The following is a 23,057-nucleotide window of genomic DNA, read 5'->3' as shown; positions in this document are numbered from 1 at the left end:
CACTATATTTGTCTAAATCACATCACTGCTTTGTAGATTTTTTCTTTGATTTTTCAATGGCAACTAGCTGTTGGGGATAATGAGTCATGGAACTCCCTCCTCTGCCTTAGGTAAAAGATGTCAAGTAACAAATTACTTAGGAATTGGATCTTTCCTGACAGAAGAGAAGTTGTCAGAATTGTTTTGCCAAGCCAATGAAAAAGCCTCTTTCTTCACATTCTCTGATAATCTGGAGATTCAGAGAACAAGACTTTTTTTCTCAATTAGAATGAGAAACCACCAGAGATTTCTGCTTTTATTCTCCATCCAAATTCGATTGAGTCTGTCTTTGTGAAGACGCACAGAAGGACTGTTGTTTCTGCATCTTAAACATAGAAATTTAAAAAGCACTTTCTTAGTCTCTCTGATATAACCTGATAATGGGAAACAGAAAGATAAAATGGGAAGGAGACATAAGTGAAAAAAGGTGAACCATTTTGATTAAGCATCAAGTGACAAGGAAATGCACAGAAGTGACTAACAGACAGAATATTAAAATGTATATAAAGAAAATGATTTAGAGCGATGGTTTTCAAACAATTTTTGGCAGTGGCCCACAATAATAAATACATTTTGCTTTGTGACCCAGTGCACACACATCTGTGCATATAAAGTAAAACAAAATTTCACAAAATAACCATTATTATATGCAATGCACTCTGATATTTTCCCATCTCGTCCATTCTACTCTCTTCTCTTTTAATTTAAAAAAAAAAGAATGCTGGTTATGACTCACCCTGTTGATTTTATGACTGGACCACAACCAGTAAGCAGTAAGTTTGATTTAGATGATGGAAATCTGCAGACCATCAAGACTTTGAATTTCTCTGGTTCCCTTTTTGCCTTGGCTCCTTTTTCCTGTGCCTTTAGAAACTGAACACTCAAAGTATTTATCAGTCCAAAGTCACAGGTGCTTCTGTGAGAAGAACTTGGCTTGCCTATGTTCTGTGGACTAGACACTTTTAAGTGGCTTTGGTCTTGCAACAGCTATCCTAGTGTCATTGCTACTAGGCATGATGGTGAGCTTAGTTCTCCTTACGGAACTATATTAGGTTTTCAATCATTGTGCACTTTTACTTTTTAATAAACATGAACCAAGATATGATAGAAATGATCTGTAAAGATCATTTAAAAGAAAAAATACGGAGTTACATTAGGTAGTTAAACACAATACAGTCTCATTTCTAAATCTTAAGTAAGCAAGTAAGTATAACCTAAGACTTGTAGAAATAAAGTCTATCTCAGCTGTTGGATGGAGGAAGGATCAATTTGCCTTACATGACATTTTCAGTTTCTAACCTAGACATACCATGAGTTATAGTTCGCAAATTGGAGTACCCAAAGATTCCAAGAAGTCTCTATATTGAAAAACAAAAATATTTTATAAGGAACTCTCCACATTAAAAATGTTTCGCACCGCTTTGTTGCTGCACTTTCAGGGCTAACCAAAAGCAGTGTTTTGTCTAGCCTATTTCTGATTTTTTTTTTTAAATAATGAGATCAGAAAGGGCCCCATTTCCTTGTTAGTTGGGCAATCTCCATTTCCTTCCAACTTTTATCTTGAGATAGTAAATAGCTGCAATTATGAAATTCCTGCTTGTCAAGGACAGTTTCACTTAACTAAGGTGAGCATGCCAGCAACTTGTCCAATAAAATCAGAAAATGGTCTACTATCTCCCTTTCCCATCAAACACTGGGAGAAACATTTAAATTAGAGGGCAATTTGTGAGATTAAAATGATGTTTGAATTCTTGATTGATTTCCCTATTTAATCTAGTGTTATAAAAAGGCAATCACTGATATATTTGTTAACAAATTTATGCCAGTAAAAAACTAGTAAATAAGTTTGATTCCACAAATGTGATTATGCTCATGCGTCAATAAAAGGGTACACTGACATTCTCAAAATGATGCTCTGCTTTTAACTTATCTGCAATGCCACATAAATCAGTAACTCCCTACTGAAAGCAAATAAAAAAAAACATTCCCTCAGTCCCCTCAGGAGGTTGTGGCTTTGGGTTGGTGAATAATTTTGAGAGTAGCACATTTCCATAGAGTACTCTGGATTATCTCTGCATTTTAGTAAAGATTTTCAAAATGGACATGGAATCTTTAAAAAAAAAAAGTGATTGAATGGCATGTGGCCTGGAGCCCTGTCAAAAAGTCCCCTCCTGATCTCTGAGTGATACCCACAGCCAGAAATTAGAACAAATACAAACCCAGAATCCCTACACCCTGTGTCAAAAATAGAATTCCGAGAGGATCTATAGCCAGAAATCCATGTGGGGCTGGTAGAATCGAGAAACCTCTTGAAAATGTGAATGAAATTTTCTTAGCCCTGTAACATATCAGGTCACAGCAGAACTCTCAGGGTGGCAGGATGAGAGAGAGAGGTTTCCACAGGACTCTCAGCTTGAACCACACACCAATGGATCTGTAAGCACGCTGGAGCATACGAACATGGATGGAGATGGTGTGGAGATTTCTCCACAACTCCAGCAAAGGTGTGGAAGCTAATAGCAACAATGTGCGATTCAGCCCTTCTGCTAACTTTCTCTGTCCTCTATGCAGCCCAGCCTCTGGGGTTGAGAAATGTGTGGCTGAAAATGCCTTAAAGATGTTGAAGTTCTGGTTGGTAAAGGCCCTAGGCTGCACTGGGTCTCTCTGTCCTCTGCAAATCCGCAGCACGCTAAAAGGCATTTATTTTTCTATGTTACAGCTACAGCTGACCAGTCAGCGGCTTCATTTGAAATGGAAATGTCTCAGACCGGCTTCAGTGCTCATTATTCACAGGTATGCTGACCGCCTGTGAATCACATGTCTTTTTTATTTCAAGAAAATAAAAGACATTTCAAGAATATATTTCAAGAATATTAAATTCCTTTTTTTTCTTTTTTGAAGTTTCCTCTCCCAAAACCAATACCCAGGCATTATCATAACAAGGGCAATTTGCAGTTAATGGCTTCAGCGGTTATTCAGTCCGTGGTGACATTTCTAGCCCACATAGGAAAACGGCATTTCCCAAGCTGCTGATTAGGAAAACATGGTCTCTCACACAGCTCCCTACATTGTACTAATAATTGTGAATCAGTTTGCCTTATGCAATTATATATCTGGCTAAATGATACACTAATTTAAAACATTTGCTAATGATATGGAATGTATCATTTTCTCAGTGTCACGTCCTCAAGGGGATTACTAGAATTCCAGGTTCGAGACCTAAGATTCTTGGCACCCAGAATAAAGCAGAAAGGCAAGAATAGAAAAATATATCATTTATAGTTGATAAAAGTAAAGACATCATGGTCTCTGCAAAGGAAAATTGACATTTCAATGTGTAATTGTACTGTATCGCCTAGGGCAAGTTACTTACTCTGCCTCAGTTTCCTCTTCTGTAAAATAGAGATAGTAATAATGACATCTACCATGTTTCCCCAAAAATAAGCCTAGCCGGACAATCTGCTCTAATGCGTCTTTTAGAGCAAACATTAATGTAAGACCCAGTCTTATTATACTATATTATAAGACCCGGTCTTTAATATAATATGATATTATATGATATGATATAATTAATATAATTAATATAATCAATATAATATAATATAATATAATATAATATAATACCGGATCTTATATTAATGTTTGCTCCAAAAGATGCATTAGAGCTGATTGTCTGGCTAGGTCTTATTTGTGGGGAAACATGGTAGCTCATAGGGTTATTGTGAGGATGTATGAGTTAATATGTGCAGAGCACTCTGAAGAGTACCTATCACATTTTAATGCTATGTAAGTGTTTGCTCTTACTATTTTTATTGAATGTCATTGTTTTCTCTATTTGGATATAAGGACTGGGTCATGCTTGGAGCAGTAGGAGCCTATGATTGGAATGGAACAGTCGTCATGCAGAAGGCTAATCAAATCATAATCCCCCAAAACACGACCTTTAATGTGAAGTCTACCAAAAAGAATGAACAGCTTGCTTCTTACTTAGGTAAAGTTTGTATGTAACTGATAGAAAGTTGTGAATTTTTATTTTTGTTTTTATTTTTAGTGTTATTTGTTTATTATTTATATAGGCTTGCTTACAACTATGTAGAGAGATTGCTGCCAAGATTCAGCTATTTTACAGGACCCATGAATGTTTCTGGGCCTCTGAGCAGTCTTACTCAAAATAACAGAATATGTAAGTCATTCTTTCTCAGAAGGGCTACCTAGTGCAGGAAATGATTTAAGCTGATATGTGCACTTTTGAGGTCCCCCGTGTCTAGTATTCTCTTTCAATTCAAGAAGAGTTTTGGACCTGATGGACAGGAAATGAGAGTAGAAAAAAAAAAAAACCTTGACCCAGCCTATATCCTGAGGATCAGATTCTCATATTCTCTTTTTGTCTTATTTTATTTTATTGTGAGAAAAACATTTAACATAAGATGTATCCTCTTAACCAATTTTTATGTGTATATTATTGTCGATTATCCATATTTCCTTAAATATCTTCTATCATTAGTTTCTTTTTATGGGTCCTAATTTTGGAAAAGAAAATTTTAATTTGGTTTGTCATGTAGCTTATTCTTTAATAGCTCTAGTCAAATATTGACAAGACAAATATTGAACTTAACCCAGTGATGTAACGTCATCTCATTTGCCAGACTTGCCTGCGGTGAAGAGGTATGTGTCTGGTATCACCGTATTCTAGATCTGTACCATGCAGGGAGCTGCCTAGGGGATACCAGGGGACCTTACATCACTAAATGATTTCAGTAAACAATTGCAAGGGCTTAGGATGGAAAGGACCCTCAAGGTATGCCAGCTCTGTACTCACTTGACAAATATTTTGGAAGTATTTCTTTTGCCCCGGGCATTGTTCTTGGTGCTGAGGATGCCTGGTAAAGAAAGCAAATACCTTGAAGCATTCATATTTTAACATGTTAGCATTCCTCTCTGGGATTTTTCAGTGGAAGGTTAGTCTTTATCTCTCACCAGCGTGATTTTTTTCTAGGAGTAAGGTGACAGGTCTTTATAGTAGGTCCATACATATTCGAGGGCACAATTTTAAGCTATAGAGGCAACAGAATTTAAGAAGAATAAAAGGGCTGAGGGTTTTAGATAAATAAAAGTACAATGGTAAGCAGTAGATATAATGTGAGTGCTAAAGCCTCTTAAGACATGTTGAACTGCATTCATGAAAGTCTAGTCCATTTCTATATTAGACTCTGCCCTGGTCAGAGAGCAGCGAGAGTATTCATTCCATTATCTTAAGCATCACACATTACAAAAGAAAATGCCAAACTAAGATGTGCTAGGAAAAATTCTCTAAAGAGTACAGGTCTGGAAACAATCCCCTCTACTTATTCCTCTCCCCTGAAAACTTGAAAAAATTGATTGTTAGGAAACAAAGTGTATGCTTCCTGCCTTTTAAGTATTTGGAGGATTGTGCTATAAATTAAAGGGGTTGAGCTAAAAGTTCATATTGACTTTTAGCATGAAAGGAGATCTTAGAGAGCATATAGTAAACATCTAATTTTCCAAATTAAGAAAATGTATAGAAAAATTATGTCACAGCTACCTATGGCAATCTGAAGCTAAAATTTAGGTCTCTTGATTCTTAGTCCAGTTGATAAAGAAAGCACTTATAAATAATGAGTACCTGCTATGTGCCAAACATTGACTTTTAAATTAAGGATAACCTGATAAAAAAGGTATATCTATCCCTTCGTTGATGAAGCTTACCTTTTTGGATGAGAGATGATAGATAACCAAGCAATCACTGTTAGTATAGTATATATTATGACATAGAATACCTAAAAATACAACAGGAGGTTAGGTTAGTTTCTAAAGGTTCTTCATATTCTAAGATTCTATGAGGCGGTATTATGGGACTTTGGAATCAAGAACAGTTTAATCTGAGGCCCTTTCTATCTTCTTAGATAGAAGAACCAAAGAACATTTATACTCATGTATAATGGTGGCATACAAATTAATATAACTCAGGAAGGTCATTTGACAACGTGTAATACAGAGCCATAAAAATGTTCACACCACAATGACCCAGACATTTCACTCTGAGAATCTAACTTAAGAAAAAAATCCAATTATTTAAGAATATTAACTGAGCAATGATTTTCAATGTATTGTTTTAAATATGGGAATAGTTAAATAAACAGTAAATCCACTTAATGGAACATTATACACCCATGAAAATAAAAATCATAAAGCTGCTGATCCTATGATACTAAAGATTTGAAGTAATAATGGCACTGGGTTTACAATCAGTTTGTTTTTTGACTCTGCCCCTAGCTATGACTTTAGGAAAATTACTTTATTCCTCAAAACTTCAATTCCCTTATTTTTAAAATGGAAATAGTATATACATAAATTTGAGTTGTTCTGAATATTAAATAATACCTGTAAGTTGCTTAGGATTGTGCCTGACAGATAGTTAACACTCAATAGGTATTATTTTTTGTTATTATGTAATGTTATATAATAAACATTCTTCTTACTGGTATTATGATAGGGAGACTAACGAGCCGCCAAGGATGTCTGTGTCCTTGTTCCCAGACCCTGACCTTAGATGGCTTTGCAGTGGTTTAAGTTAAGGGTTTTGAAATGTAGACATTATCCTGGGATACCTGACTATGCCCAGTCTAATCACATGGGATCTTCAAAACAGGGAAGTTATTCTGGACATGGTTGGAGGGAGATAGAATGATAGAAAAATGGTCAGCCAGATGCAATGTTGTTGGCTTTAAAGATGGAGAAGGAAAGCCACAAGCCAAGGAATGTGGGTAGTCTCTAGAACCCACAAAGGGCCAAGAAATGGATTCTCCCCCAGAACCTTCAGAAGGGAACACAGCCCTGCAAACACCGTGATGCTAGCCCAGGGAGACCTAAGTCAGACTTCTAACTTTGTAAGACAATAAATCTGTGAGGTGTTGTTAATCCACCAAGTTTGTGGTAATTTGTCACGGCAGCAATAGAAAATTAATACAGGTCTTATACTGTATTATATATAATACAGTAGCTGACATTAATACTGCTACTAATTAATATTGAATATTTACCAAATTAAAGACTTTGCATGAAGTCCACAAAGATATGTGTGGCATTGTCACTAATTTGGGGAAGTTCACACATTTTAATTAATAACACTATAGTATTTTTGATATTCTGAGCTATCATTATGTGATTAAATTCCTTAAAAACAAATATTCTTAATGAGTCCTAAACCTATTATAGCCAAAAAGCTTGTGTTAATGTTTGCTTAAAGCCGACTTAGAGAATTCACAACTTAAAGCTATCACAACAAGCAAGGAAAAAAAAAAAGAAGCTTCATTCCTGACCAGAGTATTTACAATGTACGACTCCTTTCTGCCCAGAATGGGAAATTTGGGGGTATGTTTTCTACAATGTGCTAAGACGATGTTTTTTTCTATTTCAGAAATCATTTTGTTCACTTAGTCATAGATTAGCACGTAAGATATTTTGCCAACATAAAGTTTAATATATGTAAGATTTCTTTCAAAATAGAAAAGCAGCCAGAAAAGGATCAGGGGACAAAAATAGCTTTCTTTCTTCAAAATACTATCCAAAATTAAAAGGAGGCTTTCAAAATGCTTCCTTGTGTTGGTTACAAATTAAGATGAGTTTGAACATATGGCCAAAATCTGTGTGGTTTTGCAAGTTATTAGACAATGAAAAATCTTAAGGAGGAAGCAAAATAAGAGGTAAATATCTAAAATCCCATACTAACCAATGATGATCAGAAAGGAGTAGGAACTGAAACGACTGAACCTCTCTCAGGATATAATCACACATCCATCTTTCTACAACCCAGTAACTAGCTGCCTTATGCCAATATGAACTGAGCAAGTCGTTTTGATGGTGAGAATACAGTCAAGATCCTGTTCCCTGCCTCCCCCACCCACAGTTTGCTGATTTCTAATCATGCCAGACAGATTCAAAAGGAAAAGGAAAGATGTGAGACAAGTGCATGAAATCAAGACAGGTCATACCTGTTTCCCATTACTTCACCAGATATATTAGCACTTTTTCCAAGAAGTGAATTATGGGAGCTGTAAGGATTTATTTTATTCTTTATAAATCCATGCATGGGGCTATGCTATCAATTTTCTTTCTCTTCAATTTTGTGCTGTTTTTTTTTTTTTTAGAAAGCAATATTAAGCTTTAATATTTACAATTATTTTCCTTTAATTAAAATTAGACTTTACTTGGCCCTCTTTCTCCCTCCCTTTGTGTTATCCTTACATGCCCCATCTTCAACCACTGCCTACCTGGTAGTTACTGTCAAGTTACTGTCCCTGTGAAGCTTTCGGCTAATAGTTTAAGTTATCAAGTGCAAATCATCAAAGTTGATTAAATAATCATACAACTCCAAGCCTTAAACATAATTTTCAACTTACTTTTTTTTTTTATTAAATTTATTGGGGTGACAATTGTTAGTAAATTTACATAGATTTCAGGTGTACAATTCTGTATTACATCATCTATAAATCTCATTGTGTGTTCACCACCCAGAGTCAGTTCTCCTTCCATCACCATATATTTGATCCCCCTTACCCTCATCACCGACCCCCCACCCCCTCAACTTACTTTTTTTAAGGTTCTTTTATCGGTTTGCATTCATTGTTTTGAAAATGACAAAAAAAAAAATCAATGTGTACTAACACTCATCCTACTTCCTTCTTAATATTTCTTAGTTGCATGAAATAAGACAGCCTTTGTTTTTCATAGTCTTCTTTTCTATTTTATTTATGTATAAACAGGCCCTAGAGTTTTATTTTTAAGCAATATTCTAGCTAGTAACATAAAACTATAACATTACATGTTTGAAAAAAATACTCTATTATATATAATAATTATTAAAAGCTCAAAGAAAGATGAAAAAATCAGGATGTGAGAAAAATATTCATGAGGGAAATAACCTGAGGAATTGTGTTTCTTTAGCACTTGTAAGAATAAAACATATTTTAGTATACAAAACCTGTTCCTTTTTTAAAATTTTGGAAGAAAGTGGAACTATTACCTTCCAGTAAATTATTTGATAAGTTAATTATCAATATAATCTTTTCCTCAGTAAAAATGTTATTCTGCTTTCTGCTCCAATGATGGACAGCTCTCATTATTAGAACATTTCTTCCTTCTGTAGAGTTGAAATCTCCATGTGATCATTTTTATGTGTTGATTTAGCTCTGTTCTCTAGACACACAAAGAATAAATCTAATTCTTCCCTCAGAAATTAATAATAACCTGCCTCAAAGATACAATTTAGAGGGCATGAAAACCCAATTAAAAAGAGGAATGATTAAACATGAAAAACTGTCCCAGCTCACTTTTATTCAAATAAACGTAAATTAAAATCAAAGTACAGTACTATTACTAGATTAGGTTTAACATCTATTAGAACATCCACAATTTAAATAATGGTAATGATACACAATCTTTGGAAGAGTTTGGTGGAATTAGTCTCCCCTTTGGTTGCTGATGAAATTAATTAGTACAACTGTTATGGAAACAATTTGCTAGACTCTACAAGAACCATTAAAAATTTGATCCAGCAATCCATTCCTTGAAATTTATCATCAAAAAAATCCAAAAGAAGAAAAAGATTAAATCTTGAAAGATGTATTTCCAGGCTTAAGTATAATACCAAAAAATTAAAAAACATTTAAATTCCACCATTCCTTCAGGGAATAATCCTGATAAAAGCAAGCCTTTATGCCTTAACTCAGAGAAATCAGCTTCAAGCATTTAAAATTTCAATTTAAAAACCTAGATCACAATACAGAAAGGCTTGCATTTGCATTTCCAACTATATAAGGCTTGCAGGCTTGCATTTCCAACTATGTAAAATTATTAATTTCTATGGCATAGATATATGTATCCAAATGTAATAAAATGCAATCAGTTTACTACAAAGCGGTGAATTCAAATTGCAAGAGTTTTATGTTTGTTTGTTTTTTCTCTTTCTGTCATTATTGTTATATCATTGGTTCCTCTAAACAATGAAACACTGAAATTGGGGGGTAAAATACCTTTTCTGGACAAAACAGTTGTGGTAGATAATCAGAGAGTACACTAAAAGCTTCTGCCAAAACAAACTTACCTGCATTTCAAAATACATATTTATTTTCAAAAAAAGTGGAGTCCATATAAAACTATAAAAATGAGTGTCCCCCATCATTGAAAATGGATCTTAATTTATTCTGTGCGGACTTTACGGGGTCAGAGAGACTATCTGGCATCTCTCCTTTGTCAGGTTACACGGTAAACTCTGCCACCATCCCTGGAGATGTGCTTTACATCGCGGGACAGCCTCGGTACAATCACACAGGCCAGGTCATCATCTACAGGATGGAAGATGGGGACATCAGGATTGTCCAGACACTCCGTGGAGAACAGGTAAGCTTGAAAATTACTGTTTGAAATTAATCCACTCATACTCTATGTAAATTTAACTTAACTGTCTATTGTCCTAAACTTTTAAAAAGCTACTACCCCCATATTCAACACCAGCTGAGAACAAGGCCCTGTGTTAGGTTCGTGGGAGGCATGTAAAGTATCTGTATCTTTGGCCTCAGGAATATTTCAGTTGGATGGAGGTGGAGGTATGACGAATAGATAATAGATATAGAGACAGGTGTAGATACAGATGTACAGATGTTTATAGACAAAAAAAAAAGAGATCGAAAACATTAACAAGCATGAAAGTGATGGTGGCACAGGCAGTAAATTCGGAAGATGGAAAGATTGTTTTAAGCTAGGATTGGTGCAGAAAGTCTTAAGGGATAAACTGTGGGCTAGTCTAGAAGGAAAGTCAGAATGTAGATAGGTAGAAAGAGCAGTGAAAGAGCCAGTTTAAAAAGATGGTGTAAGGTTTTGCATAACAGACTAAAGAGTTAGGATTTTCTCCAGGAGGTAACTGGAAATTATTTGTAACATGTGAAATCAGAAATTCTCATTAGATAAGTTTGAATATTAAAAGTAGTTTAAGAAATTATACATGCAATATGCAAACATAAGTATACATAAATATGTTTAAAACTGAAAGAAACACCTACGCTATTGTTGTTATTGAATTGTAATAATTTGGATACCTTTGATTCCTTTTTTACAGTTTTCTGTGTTTTCCAAGTGTTCTATAATGAGAACTTGTTAACATTTTTCTGCAATCCTCACAGAATGAGGGGCTTTCTCAGGCTTCACTACACTTGCAGCAGCCCAGCACGAGTGTACAGCTTAGGTGCCAGGAGGCAAACACGTCATGCAGGTGCAGGAGCTGCCGTAGCTTTAAAGCCCCACGGGAACCAACATCTTTTATGACACCATAGACATAGCTTCCAGAGTTACTGCTAAGAGAATGCAGTTACAAGAGTTACTGCACTCTGGAAAACCCAAAATATGTCATCTGCATCCGATATTTATAGTTCACTTACAGTTCCACATAGCCTAAATGCTATGCATTTATGCGGCTGTCCCGCGTCAGAAGTTACTTTTACTTTTTTTACTTTTTTTTACTGCAATCCGTGTTGCTTAGTAATACAGCTGAATTTCTGCTCTCATCAAATGTACAGAGGAACAGAGTTAGACCAAGCCACAGGTCAGAGTTTCATATACCAGGTGGAAGGGTGTTTGTTATGAGCCCTTTGTCCACATTTGTAATCAGAAAATGCATTAACAATAAAAACAAGAATATTGTTGGAGCTCAAGGATGAGGTGAGAAGAACTTGAAATGATATAAAAAAAATAAAATGAAAAAGGAAGGAGTATGGTAGATAGAAATAAGGAGGAATTAGCAAGATTGTAAAATGAAGCATTTTGGATGACCTCTTAGGTCCGTTACCACTCTATTAATTGTCTATAAATACAAAGTGTAAAATGTTGTGAAAAAAATGCTTATGGAAGTTTGATAAGAGTGTCATGAATGATTTAAATTATGAATGATTTGAATTTCAAGCCTGAAATATGGGCGAAAGATGGCACCACAATTAGAACGTCAGCAACTCAAGCAGTTTAGATCTTTTTAAAATTGGTGTTTGATTTTAGTCTCGTTTCCTATAGCAGTGAGCACAACTTCAAATGCTTGCAGGTGCCAGGTAGGGAAAGTAAATGAATAAGCTGCTGGACAGAAGACAGACGCGGTGACAACTATGGCTTGGGCAGCCCAGGTGCCATCTAAATGTTTAGCTTCCATCCAGTTGCAGGTGGTGACAGCCATGTGGGAATGAAGGACTGACGTCGCTAGATCTTACACACTTTATTTATGTTTGTAATGAATTCAAAATTTTTTTTTAAAAAAATACCTTTTAAACCCTTCATAAGCCTGTGAGAAAAGGATATTCAACATTCAAATTCAATGTCTAGCAGTTTTCTAAATGTCTAGCACTATCCAGAAATGTAGACCTGGAGCCTTGAGAAGGAGGATGGAATGAAATTTTCAGTTGGCAGCAATGGAAATGTTTGGGCAGGACTGGTCATCTAAGATACGGGAATGAGGCGCGGGGAAAAATGCAGATCTGAGCTTAGGGGAGGCCAACATCTAGGGTATCAGAGAAGGGAAAGATGCCAACAAAGATGAAATGAAAGGTGGTCTCTGATACAGTGGCAGAATCAGGAAAGCAAAAATAAAATCCTGGACTCCAAGACAGGAAGTTTCAATAAGAGAATTATCAACATCTCAAATATGAAACACAGGTCAATATTTGGAAAGGTAATTGCATTTAGATAATGAAAAGTAAGTCCCTGCATTTCCCTAAAATATGTTCCTATCTTTAAAAGAACACATTCCTGCAAGGGGATGGTCCCTTGCGATCCCTTTATATTTTTCTGTCTCCCATAGCAGCTGGGACACAACCAAGCCATTTTGATGAGTAGACAGTCTTCTAAGACTATCAGGGGAAATATGCTGCCCTGGTGTTCCAATACAATTCAGCTCTTCGACACGTATTTCATTTCATATTTTCGCATTGCTGCCTTCAAACAGACACTGAAGCCTTCACAATGCCTCTATTGTTTATCTCATCTTATTTCATTTTTAAAAAATCATTGTAGCTTTACCAATTCTTTTCTGATTTGTGGAAAAGAAAGAGGTTAGGGTAAGATCTAAAGCAGGGGTGTCCAAACTGCGTCCCGCAGGCCACTGCCGCCTGCAATCCATTGTTAATTGGCCCGCAGCAAATTCCAAAAATATATTTAGTTTACTTAAATAAACCAGGTGAGGCAATACGTACTTCATCTCGAGTGAGTGGCTCGGCTGTTTGCGTATTTTACCGCATATGGCCCTTGGTAAAAAACGTTGAAAAAAATTTGGACACCTCTGATCTAAAGGAAGTAATTTCTTTCTCTCAAGCTACAGAACCTATAACAGCGACTCATCATCCAAGATGCACATGACCATTAGCCTCATGCAAGAGCCAATAAAGAGCTCTCAGGTAGCTTCACTTTCTATAGTTCACTTCCTTTGCCCTCTGACTCTCACATGCTCTTCTAGATTGGTAGAAGTAAAAGAAATTGCAGATATTGTTAGCTGCTTTGAGAATTTCTGATGTTCATCAGACTCTTTTGTTCTGTTTTGTGTCCTAGATTGGTTCCTACTTCGGAGGTGTTTTAACAACGATTGACATTGATAAAGATTCTCATACTGACCTTCTTCTGGTTGGGGCTCCTATGTACATGGGAACAGAGAAAGAGGAGCAAGGAAAAGTGTATGTGTACACTCTGAATCAGGTAATGGGAACTGTGAGTTAGGTAAAAATCCAGGAGAATCTCCCTTTTTCTTTCAATTTTGAATACATAATGTGGGTCTAATTTTTCACTCACTTTGGAAAAAGAAACAAAGTATCCTTTGGGGCTCATGTACCCCCACTGACCCCTTATTGTCTAAAAGAACATTTAGAATTCTGATGAAGTAGTTTTGACCATTAGATATTTTCCGCTTGGAAATCTGAGCTATTCTTTGTTAACAGAATATATAGGATAAAGATAAATATACATCTCAATAAACTAATAAATAAACTCACAAGACACCCATTCATGAGCTCTGGCTTAGAGGTGTGAACCATATTAGCAGTTAAAGCCAAAAGGGGTGGGTGGTGAGCTGGGGGAGTGCAGAGACTATGGAAAAGTAGGGAATTTTAAAGCAGTGTCACCAGACATTTTCAGCAAACTACCACGGTCTTTGGATTATTTCATTGGGCTGGAGTGAGATTTTGCTTTCCACTTCTGACTTCAGACATCATTTATTAGGTGAAATAAGTCTTGATTTCTTCATCAATAGAGGTTTTTGCTGTTTACAGCAAAGTCAGTGTTCATCTATTTAGTTATTTAAATTCTTAGATTCTCTCCATATTCATTATTTAATTCACATACATTTTTCTATCTTTTTGTTTGTTTGTTTTGGGCTTCCTCCTGTCAACCTTTTTTGGTCCTGTACGGTTTTTTCCCTTTTTTCCAAGAAAGTATTCTCCTCCTGTCCATCATTGCTAGTACTTTCTGGTCTTTATTGAGTTTTTAGCTTTTTCACACTAGATAGCTTTGGGAAAAGTCTTCTTTTGAACAGAGTAAATTTTCTCTATAGGGGGAAATATATAGAGACATCTCAAAGAAGCAGGATATTGGATGAAGAAAGGATAATGACATGAATGGAGGATTTTAAAATTCAGTTCTTCAGCTTTAAAAAGATGCTGTGAGTTATACACTCACTCAATTGCATTTAAACAAGAATCCATTAAAATCCTCAATATGTCTTCTTTCCCACACTTCTACAATCTGTTCTTTAAAAATCTCTAACTTTGCTCTCAGATAGGCACAGTTTTTAAGAAGTTTTACAAACTTTACCGTTAATGTACAAATGGTTTTTAATAGAGCTGATTTAGTGTGCACTTAAAAATTCCACTCTGCTGTAGTAATGATAGAAATCTATAAGTATCCTGTTTATCTTTCTTCCAGACAAGGTTTGAATATCAAATGAGCCTGGAACCCATTAAACAGACTTGCTGTTCATCTCTGAAGCACAATTCATGCACAAAGGAAAACAAAAATGAACCATGTGGGGCTCGTTTTGGAACAGCTATTGCTGCTGTGAAAGACCTCAATCTTGATGGATTTAATGACATAGTGATAGGAGCTCCCCTGGAAGATGATCACGGGGGCGCTGTGTACATTTATCATGGAAGTGGCAAGACTATCAGGAAAGAGTATGCACAAGTAAGAAGTTAAACCTACAGATTCTCGCCCTTAAGTGATAAGTGGGCTCAATGCCATGCATCACCTGTCATGCTTCATGAGTTATTTAATTTCATTCTTCTGACTCTATTGGGAAACTAGATTTCTAATTCTCTTCTAAGTTATCTTTATAGAAAAATTACTTTGTATTTTATCCTTTTTTCAAGGTTGTTTTTTTTTTTTTATGTTATTTGCCATGTCTCCGTAATCTGATCTTTTGAAATGGTAAAAACAAAACAAAACAAAAACACTTTTTAACAATGCTATTTAACATCTGAAGTGTGTCTGATCCCAAACCGAGGGTACCACTTTCTGAATAAGAGAACAGTAATTACATGATTTTGTCAATAAGGGGAGATGAGATTATTGTTTTTATGTGGTTATAATAAAACTACATTATATTTGTACTTGTGAATTAAATTGGTATATTTTCATCAAATGAATTTGGGTTTCCAGAGATTTATCATTTTCTCACAAGTAATTCTTTTTGGGAAAAAATTCTGAATAATTAAGTTTAACCTTCAAGGAATTTCTATTGTTCCTGTTTTAAATTCATTGTCAGTTAATGACTCTAATCCACAAATGTAATTTTTTCCTACATGAGAAAAATATAAACTTACAGAAGTGTTTAATGCACTATAAGAATAGGAGTTTAAAGGAATTCTTCTAATGTAATTGTCTGCTTTTAAGTAACCATAGTTAGTTAGTCATTGGACAACTATTTATAAATAAAATGGAATTTACTACTTAGCTTATATAACAAGAAAATAAAATCAGAACATTAATTATTTGTTTTTATATTTTATTGTTCTCTTTGTCAATAGAATACCCAAAATTTATTCATGTATAGAAAGTTGTGCTTAACTTTTCATAAAATCATAATTACATTAATAGTGAAAACAGAATAAAGGGCATATTTCAGTAACAACACTCCTGTCCATTTAGTGAGTTATTTGTTTCTGTTAAACATCTTCATAATATTAGTTACTTTACTGAAAACAAGCAATATGAACAATTGAGGTGTGACAGAATCAGGAATTACAGGAAGGGGTTTCTTTTTTGTGTTCTGCCACTTTATTCCTTCAGTATTAATCCTGCAAGTTTAATGCAGTGGCATTTGCAATAGAAAAAGAAAGATTTTAAAATCGTTAATAAATGTAATATTGTTGTCATAAGCCATTTATTTTGCAAAATTGTGGTAAATCAGGAGACAGCTTTAAACAACAAAATAAGAATATTAAAGTTGAATTTCTTTCACTATCGGCAAAATGCTTTTGCAAGGCTAGGTGAGGGTGTGTTCCCTTGTTTCTGGTAACCAGAGGTGCTACTTGTGTATGGATGATCCAGATCACACTGAATCAACTCCTTCAGAACCAATGATGCAGATATCTTCTGATTTGTTTGCGGAAAAAATAAGGAAATACTTAATTCCCAATGAGCTACAAACATTAAAGCATGAAAATTGTTTCCATTTGGTTTGCCTTATTTGGCTTCTTAATTCATGATTTTTAAGTGGAAAACAGGAGGATGAGAAGACCTCAAGTTGAGGAAGGGTCTGTCTGTCCTGTCTCCTTGCCATCAGCTTCTATTAAAATAGTATCATATTGAACCAAAGCTAAGTCAGGAAGTGCAGGTGTCAAGCCTATTATGTATGAGGATGTGCAACAACCAGTCTTCGAGAACTCCATATTCATTTGTGCCCTCCCAACTTTGTGGATACATGTGAGTGAAATTGAGTGTATTGTGCCCTTGACTTGCGGGACAATTTTTGACAGACAGTAAAGACGATCACATATTGAAAAACGTATTCGATGGAATGTGTTATATATACCCAGCCCGAGTTCAGTGAACCAAACTGACACTCGGACAATTTTATACTCCCCTCCTTGCTTGTATGATGTGTTTTCAAGGTTTCCAGTCCTTTAAGTAGCTCTGTGTAATGGGATTGAACAGGAACTAGAAATCAGAGCCAATTACTCACAATGTTTTCCTTGAGGATTAGACAAGATGACGTTATACCATTTTTTTTTCCTCTCTCTGGTGTCAGTAACCCTGAAATGATTTTGTCTGTACTATAAAAAGAATATCCTTTGGGAATATCTGAGTAATTTCTTGTCTCCATATGAGCAGACTCATGGGCATCTTTTCCAAAAGTTCTTTAATTTTAGTTTTTTGTTAACTAACTCAAGTTCTCAGATTCATTTAAAACTGTTTTAAAGACACTCTTCTGACATAAATACTCTCGGCTGGTATTTTCACAGCGTATTCCATCAGGTGGAGATGGCGAGACACTGAAATTTTTTGGCCAGTCTATTCACGGAGAAATGGATTTAAATGGTGACGGTCTGACTGATGTGACTATCGGAGGCCTTGGTGGTGCTGCCCTCTTCTGGTATGTATTTTAATAACAACCAATGTATCTGATAACCACAAATAGTTCTAGACCCCAGAGTATGGTCGAAGTTTCTATCACACCAAATGTTTATTTCCTTTTGTGCTTCATTATTCAGATAAAAACTATGCAGTTTGGTAAGCTGAAGAAGACTAGAAATCTTAAAAAGAAATCATATTAAAGAAACAAGTAGAGTTAACCCTTAAGTTACTCAGACTTTAAAATACCTGCATCCCCAAATTAATTTCAATTAATTGCAAAATCCTCATCAGTGGTCAAATACATATATTATTATCATTTTACTTATTAATTCACATCAATAAAATAATTTATTAATATTAATAATTCTCGCTTTAGCTAGTTAAAAAACAATTTCAAAAAGGGTTCTATATGAAAAAAGTGGCTAACAACATATCAAGAATAACATTAGTGAGAATTTTGAAAAATGAAGTTACAAACCTCATTAAGAAATAAAAAGAGCGGATTTAATAAATAAAAAATATATTTATGGGGGCTGACGGATGGCTCAGTTGGTTAAAGCCTGAGCTCTGAACAACAGGGTTGCCGGTTGGGTTCAATTCCCACATGGGCCAGTGAGGCGCACCCTCCACAACTAGATTGAAGACAACCAGCTGCCGCTGAGCTTCCAGAGGGGCGGCCGGATGGCTAAGTTGGTTAGAGAGTGAGCTCTCAACAAGGTTGCTGGTTCAATTCAAAACGGCAACTGGACTTGGAGCTGAGCTGTACCTTCTGCAGCTAAATTGAAGCACAGTGACTTGGAGTTGATGGGCCCTGGAGAAGCACACTGTTCCCTAATATCCCCCCAAAAAAATAAAAATTAAAAAAAAATATAAATATATATATATATACATATATATGTATATATATGTATATATATATATATGTGCCTCAATGGAAAGTCCACATGTTGATTCTTCCAAATTACTCATTGGTTTAATGTAATTTAGGTGGAAACAAACTTCAGTGGTCATTTTCAGTGGTCATTTTCCAAAAATTATCTAGAAAAGTAAAGACCACTGTGAAAGACTGAGATGAAGACAGAAACCTGAAAATAGATGGCTTGGTCTTAATTTAGAATAATGCTGAAGAGCTAATGGTCAAATACAAATTGTACACTAAATCATACACAGATAATAACCATTATTTAAAAACCTATTTTAACTATATGTATAACTACATATACATTATACTTTATAGCAGGGAGAAAAGAACACTGAAAGGAGATGCCTAGGAAAGGAGAATGCTGAGCAGCAAGTGGCTGTGTATTTGGGGAGGGCTCACTGAATCCGGCAGCACTCCAAACCAGAAGTCACCAGTGTTGAGAACAAAGAGTACATACATTTAGTTTTTGTTTGAACTGTTAATCCTGAACTTAATTAGCATGTGTACCTCATGGATACATGGAAGATACCCAGGGGAAAATGAGTAACTCCCCAAGATGGCTTAGAATTCAGGCTTAAATACTACCTTAATAGGGGAAGGGCCAAGTGTACCTCTTAGGGAAAGGAAATGATTTTTAGGAAAGATGAATAGGCCCTTAGAAGAAGAGATAGGAAGTATGACAGTTTGTGACAAGGTTTGTCTAGGTGTGGTGTGGACTTCTAGTTCCCTCTCCTATAATGAGTCAATCTTCCCTGGTTGATGAAACTCCCAGGGAGGATATTTGTGACAATTGAGTTCCCTTTGGAGGATCTGTCTTTAAGCAGATAAGGTGGTTCAGAGAAAGCCTGCTCCTGCATTAGCTGTTTTTCAAGTGCTGACAGCTCAAAATGATCAATACACAGAAGCAGCATGTTTTGGAATGGCATGTCCTGAACTCCTACAGTCACATTTCGGGGTGGCATTTCTACTACCCTTTAGAAACAGAAACCTAGGATAGTTCCAAAACAATCTGAGTGTCCTCAGAACATCAGACACAATCTCTTGTGTATCAAAGATTCACCAGAGAAATGGAGTTCCGGGAGCCCATAATATGCACACAGAATCATCCCCTTGGATGTGCTCTCTTTGTACTCCCAAAATGGTGGCATTCACCGAATATTAAAATGAGTGAGGAATCACCTCTGTTTACGTGTTTGTAGGTCCCGAGACGTGGCAGTAGTTAAAGTGACCATGAAATTTGAGCCGAATAAAGTGAATATTCAAAAGAAAAACTGTCGCATGGAGGGAAAGGAAACAGTATGCATAAACGCTACAGTGTGTTTTGATGTGAAATTAAAGTCGAAAGAAGACACAATATATGAAGCTGGTAAGTGTAATACATAGAGCAAGTCCTTTGGGGCAGGAGGACAATATAATTACTCCAGCTGGATGAAATCCAGGAAGGTATTGTATTTCCCCCAATGATAGGCATCCACCCATCACATTTGCTCCTGTGAATATGTTGAACCTTGAAAAAAACATTCTCTTGCAGAAAGAACAGGTTATGGAACCCAGTAAATTCTGGAGCTGAAACTGTATGGGATGGCCTCAACATTCCAGAGTTCCCCTCTGGCTCTGCACTTACTATAAACAACCAGGTGCTTAAAAAATAAATAAGAGAAAGAGAGACCAATTCAGAGATCATGCTTGGAAATCGGGCTCCAAATGAGCCCAGCTGTCCTTCCTATGGGTTTTCACGAAGAACCCTCCCATCCTTCTCCTGCCCTCCCCCACCTTCCCAAGATCCCTTTGCTCCACTCAGAAGGTTACCCTCGCGTTTGCAAGTCAGACATCAGGCACATCACACAACCCGAGTATCCCCCTCCTCTCCACACACTACACTTTCTAAGGATTTTTTTATTGTTTTTATGATAGTGGAATATGTTGGTGCCAAACTATGAAGCCCTTTGGATGCAGAAGAGGAATTTTTTCTTCAAACCAAATAAATATAAGTGGAACGAGAAAAAAATGTTAATCTTTACAATCGATTTTTCTTAGTCTGTTCTATGTGTGTATTTATGCTCCGCAGTAGTCTCTGACTAGAAGAGAAATGAGGTATAAGGAATGTAAAATAATGATTTACATTTTCATACTTAACATTATTTCAGTCTTATTTAATTTTTATATTCTAACTAAATGACCAAATAAGGAGGATTGCTGCCTTCATGAAAATATGAGGTTTAACTTCTTTATCACATTGTGGTATGCTTATTTTATTAAATTTATTTATTAAGCTTATTTTATTATAAGCTTTGAACAGTCTAAAATGACATTTTTTATAAAAGATAAAGATGTCATTACTGTATATTTTTGTCTCTATTGAAATGTAGCATAATCAATATTCTAAGCAAGGCTCCAACACTTCCAAAGTAAAAATATTTTAAGTGAAAATTCAGTAAACACAGCCCTGGTCGGGAAATTAGATGACATGTAAGTGTGCATGTGTGTGTGTGTGTGTGTGTGCATACAAACATATGTATTACAAAAAAAGTGTAATTAAACATTAAAAGAATAATGAACTCGGAAAGCAGTTTTATAGAGTTCCTTGAGGTTATCTTCCTGACTGCGAATATCATTGTACTACGATAGTGTGGATATGCTGAATAATAGAAACTTTATTGACTGATTGCCCAAGAGATTTTTCTATAATGCTAATTTAATGAACTGGCTCATATGAAAATCAACCTTCCAAAAACATTTCTGTCAATTATTCTTTTTTTAATTTTTATAGATATGCAGTACCGTGTCACACTAGATTCACTAAGACAGATATCACGAAGTTTTTTCTCTGGAACTCAAGAGAGAAAGATTCAAAGAAACATCACAGTTCGAGAATCAAAATGCACTAAGCATTTCTTCTACATGTTGGCAAGTAAATCATATATTATAGCTACCTTATTCGAAATCAAGAATATAGATGTCTTATTTCAACTCAATCAAATGTTACTGTTTTAAAGCACACATCATGAAGTAAACTTTATTTTATTTGTTCACTTTTATCAGAAAACCACAAGTCTGATCTTCTAATTTCCAACTACATTTTATAAAGCTGTCTTTCATCTTCTCTCTGTGGGTTATCAGACCTCCATATAGTATGGGATAGTAAAAGGCTCAGCGCACTAGTCAGTAAGAGACCTGTCTCTTCATTCATTTGTTCTTTGAACTTGAAAACATTTAACTTCTGTCAGCCTTGTCTGGCAAGTATGGATGATAAGTGATTAAATGCCCTAAATGGAACTGTTTGGCCATATGCTTTCTGAGCTCTCTTCTTGTCCTGAGCTATGTATTTCATTCTTTGACTTTAAATTGAAGGGGAAATATGTGGTATTTTCTATCTTCTATATGCTTTTTGCTACCTAAGTTTCTATTATAGTGGATGAGGGAGCCTTGGAAAGCAAATTGTTAATATCTAGAAATGGCTGGTAAGTCAGTTTGAACCATTGTAAATGTATTTTATTGAGTCACCGTGCATCTAGGGAGCTTTCCCAACAAAGGGCAAGAGTTTCTTAAACATTTTCTTAAAAAGTAAGAAAAAGAAAGAAAGAATGGGAGGGAGGGAGGGAGGAAGGGAGGGAGGGAGAGAGGGAGAGAGGGAGAGAGGAAGAGAGAGAGAGAGAGAGAGAGAGAAAGAGAGAGAGAGAAAACCTATTTTAGTAACCGAGATTGAAGCTTAGAGATTTGAACATGATCTTGGAGTCTTTAAGGAACAGGCTGATTTTCCCTCAACTCTGACTTATTTCTGTATTCTTGATGTGTTTATATATTATTTTTTTGAACATTGTAGTTAGGGGCAGGAGAGTGATAGAAAATGTGTGAGCTGGTGTGCTATACTTATCTTACCTCAGTGATTTTCAAGTCAATATTCCCCATGACGTATATCAAAATAAACGTATTCTGTCAACACTAAGATCAATCTATGATGGGGGGGAAAGAAACCTGGGGTTGTCCCTCCTATTCAGTTTTTCAGAACTGAACATTTAGGAGTTAGAACTTAGATAAAATTCGAAAGGACATGAAACCAGATGTGGCATTGACTCCACCCTGCTAAAAATCCCTGTAGTGTGTATTTGTCCAAAATTTAGTATCTGGCTTAGTCTAGGCATTGGTATTAAAAGGAATGAACTAGTTTCCAAATTTCCAAAATACTTTTTGAGCTTAATGGATACTTTAACATTTGTTCTGGAGTCAGGCAAGGTGGAATTTGTATCCCAGATTCCCCACATTCCGACTGATTTTGGCAAAGTTGTTTAGTCTCTTAGAGGCTCAGTTTTTCATTTGTAAAATAAAGACCATAGTGATTATTCATCTTGGAGGATTGTTAAAATAATTCTCATTAATGTGTATAAAAGCTCATAATTCTGGACATGCCATAAATGATGGCTGTTACTCATAATAGTATAATCAATATTGATTGTATTAACATCATTTACTTATCATTTTACAT

At 35.6% G+C, this 23,057-nt stretch overlaps 1 protein-coding gene across 1 annotated transcript in view; it reads left to right on the top strand.

Annotated features, from left to right (window-relative positions):
* ITGA1 (integrin subunit alpha 1) overlaps positions 1-23,057 on the top strand; it is a 159,115-nt gene that overhangs the window by 105,306 nt on the left and 30,752 nt on the right. The window contains exons 10-17 of the mRNA XM_081054507.1: positions 2,759-2,832; positions 3,886-4,030; positions 10,316-10,458; positions 13,639-13,782; positions 15,004-15,261; positions 17,541-17,671; positions 19,774-19,940; positions 21,345-21,481. Coding sequence (XP_080910633.1) covers positions 2,759-2,832; positions 3,886-4,030; positions 10,316-10,458; positions 13,639-13,782; positions 15,004-15,261; positions 17,541-17,671; positions 19,774-19,940; positions 21,345-21,481 — 1,199 coding nt within the window. The remainder of the gene's footprint in view (positions 1-2,758; positions 2,833-3,885; positions 4,031-10,315; positions 10,459-13,638; positions 13,783-15,003; positions 15,262-17,540; positions 17,672-19,773; positions 19,941-21,344; positions 21,482-23,057) is intronic.

Source organism: Rhinolophus hipposideros, assembly GCF_964194185.1.
Source record: "Rhinolophus hipposideros genome assembly, chromosome: 7".
Taxonomy (NCBI): Eukaryota; Metazoa; Chordata; class Mammalia; order Chiroptera; family Rhinolophidae; genus Rhinolophus; species Rhinolophus hipposideros.
The sequence above is the reverse complement of the archived record's forward strand: the minus strand, read 5'-3'. Positions and strand labels throughout refer to the sequence as shown.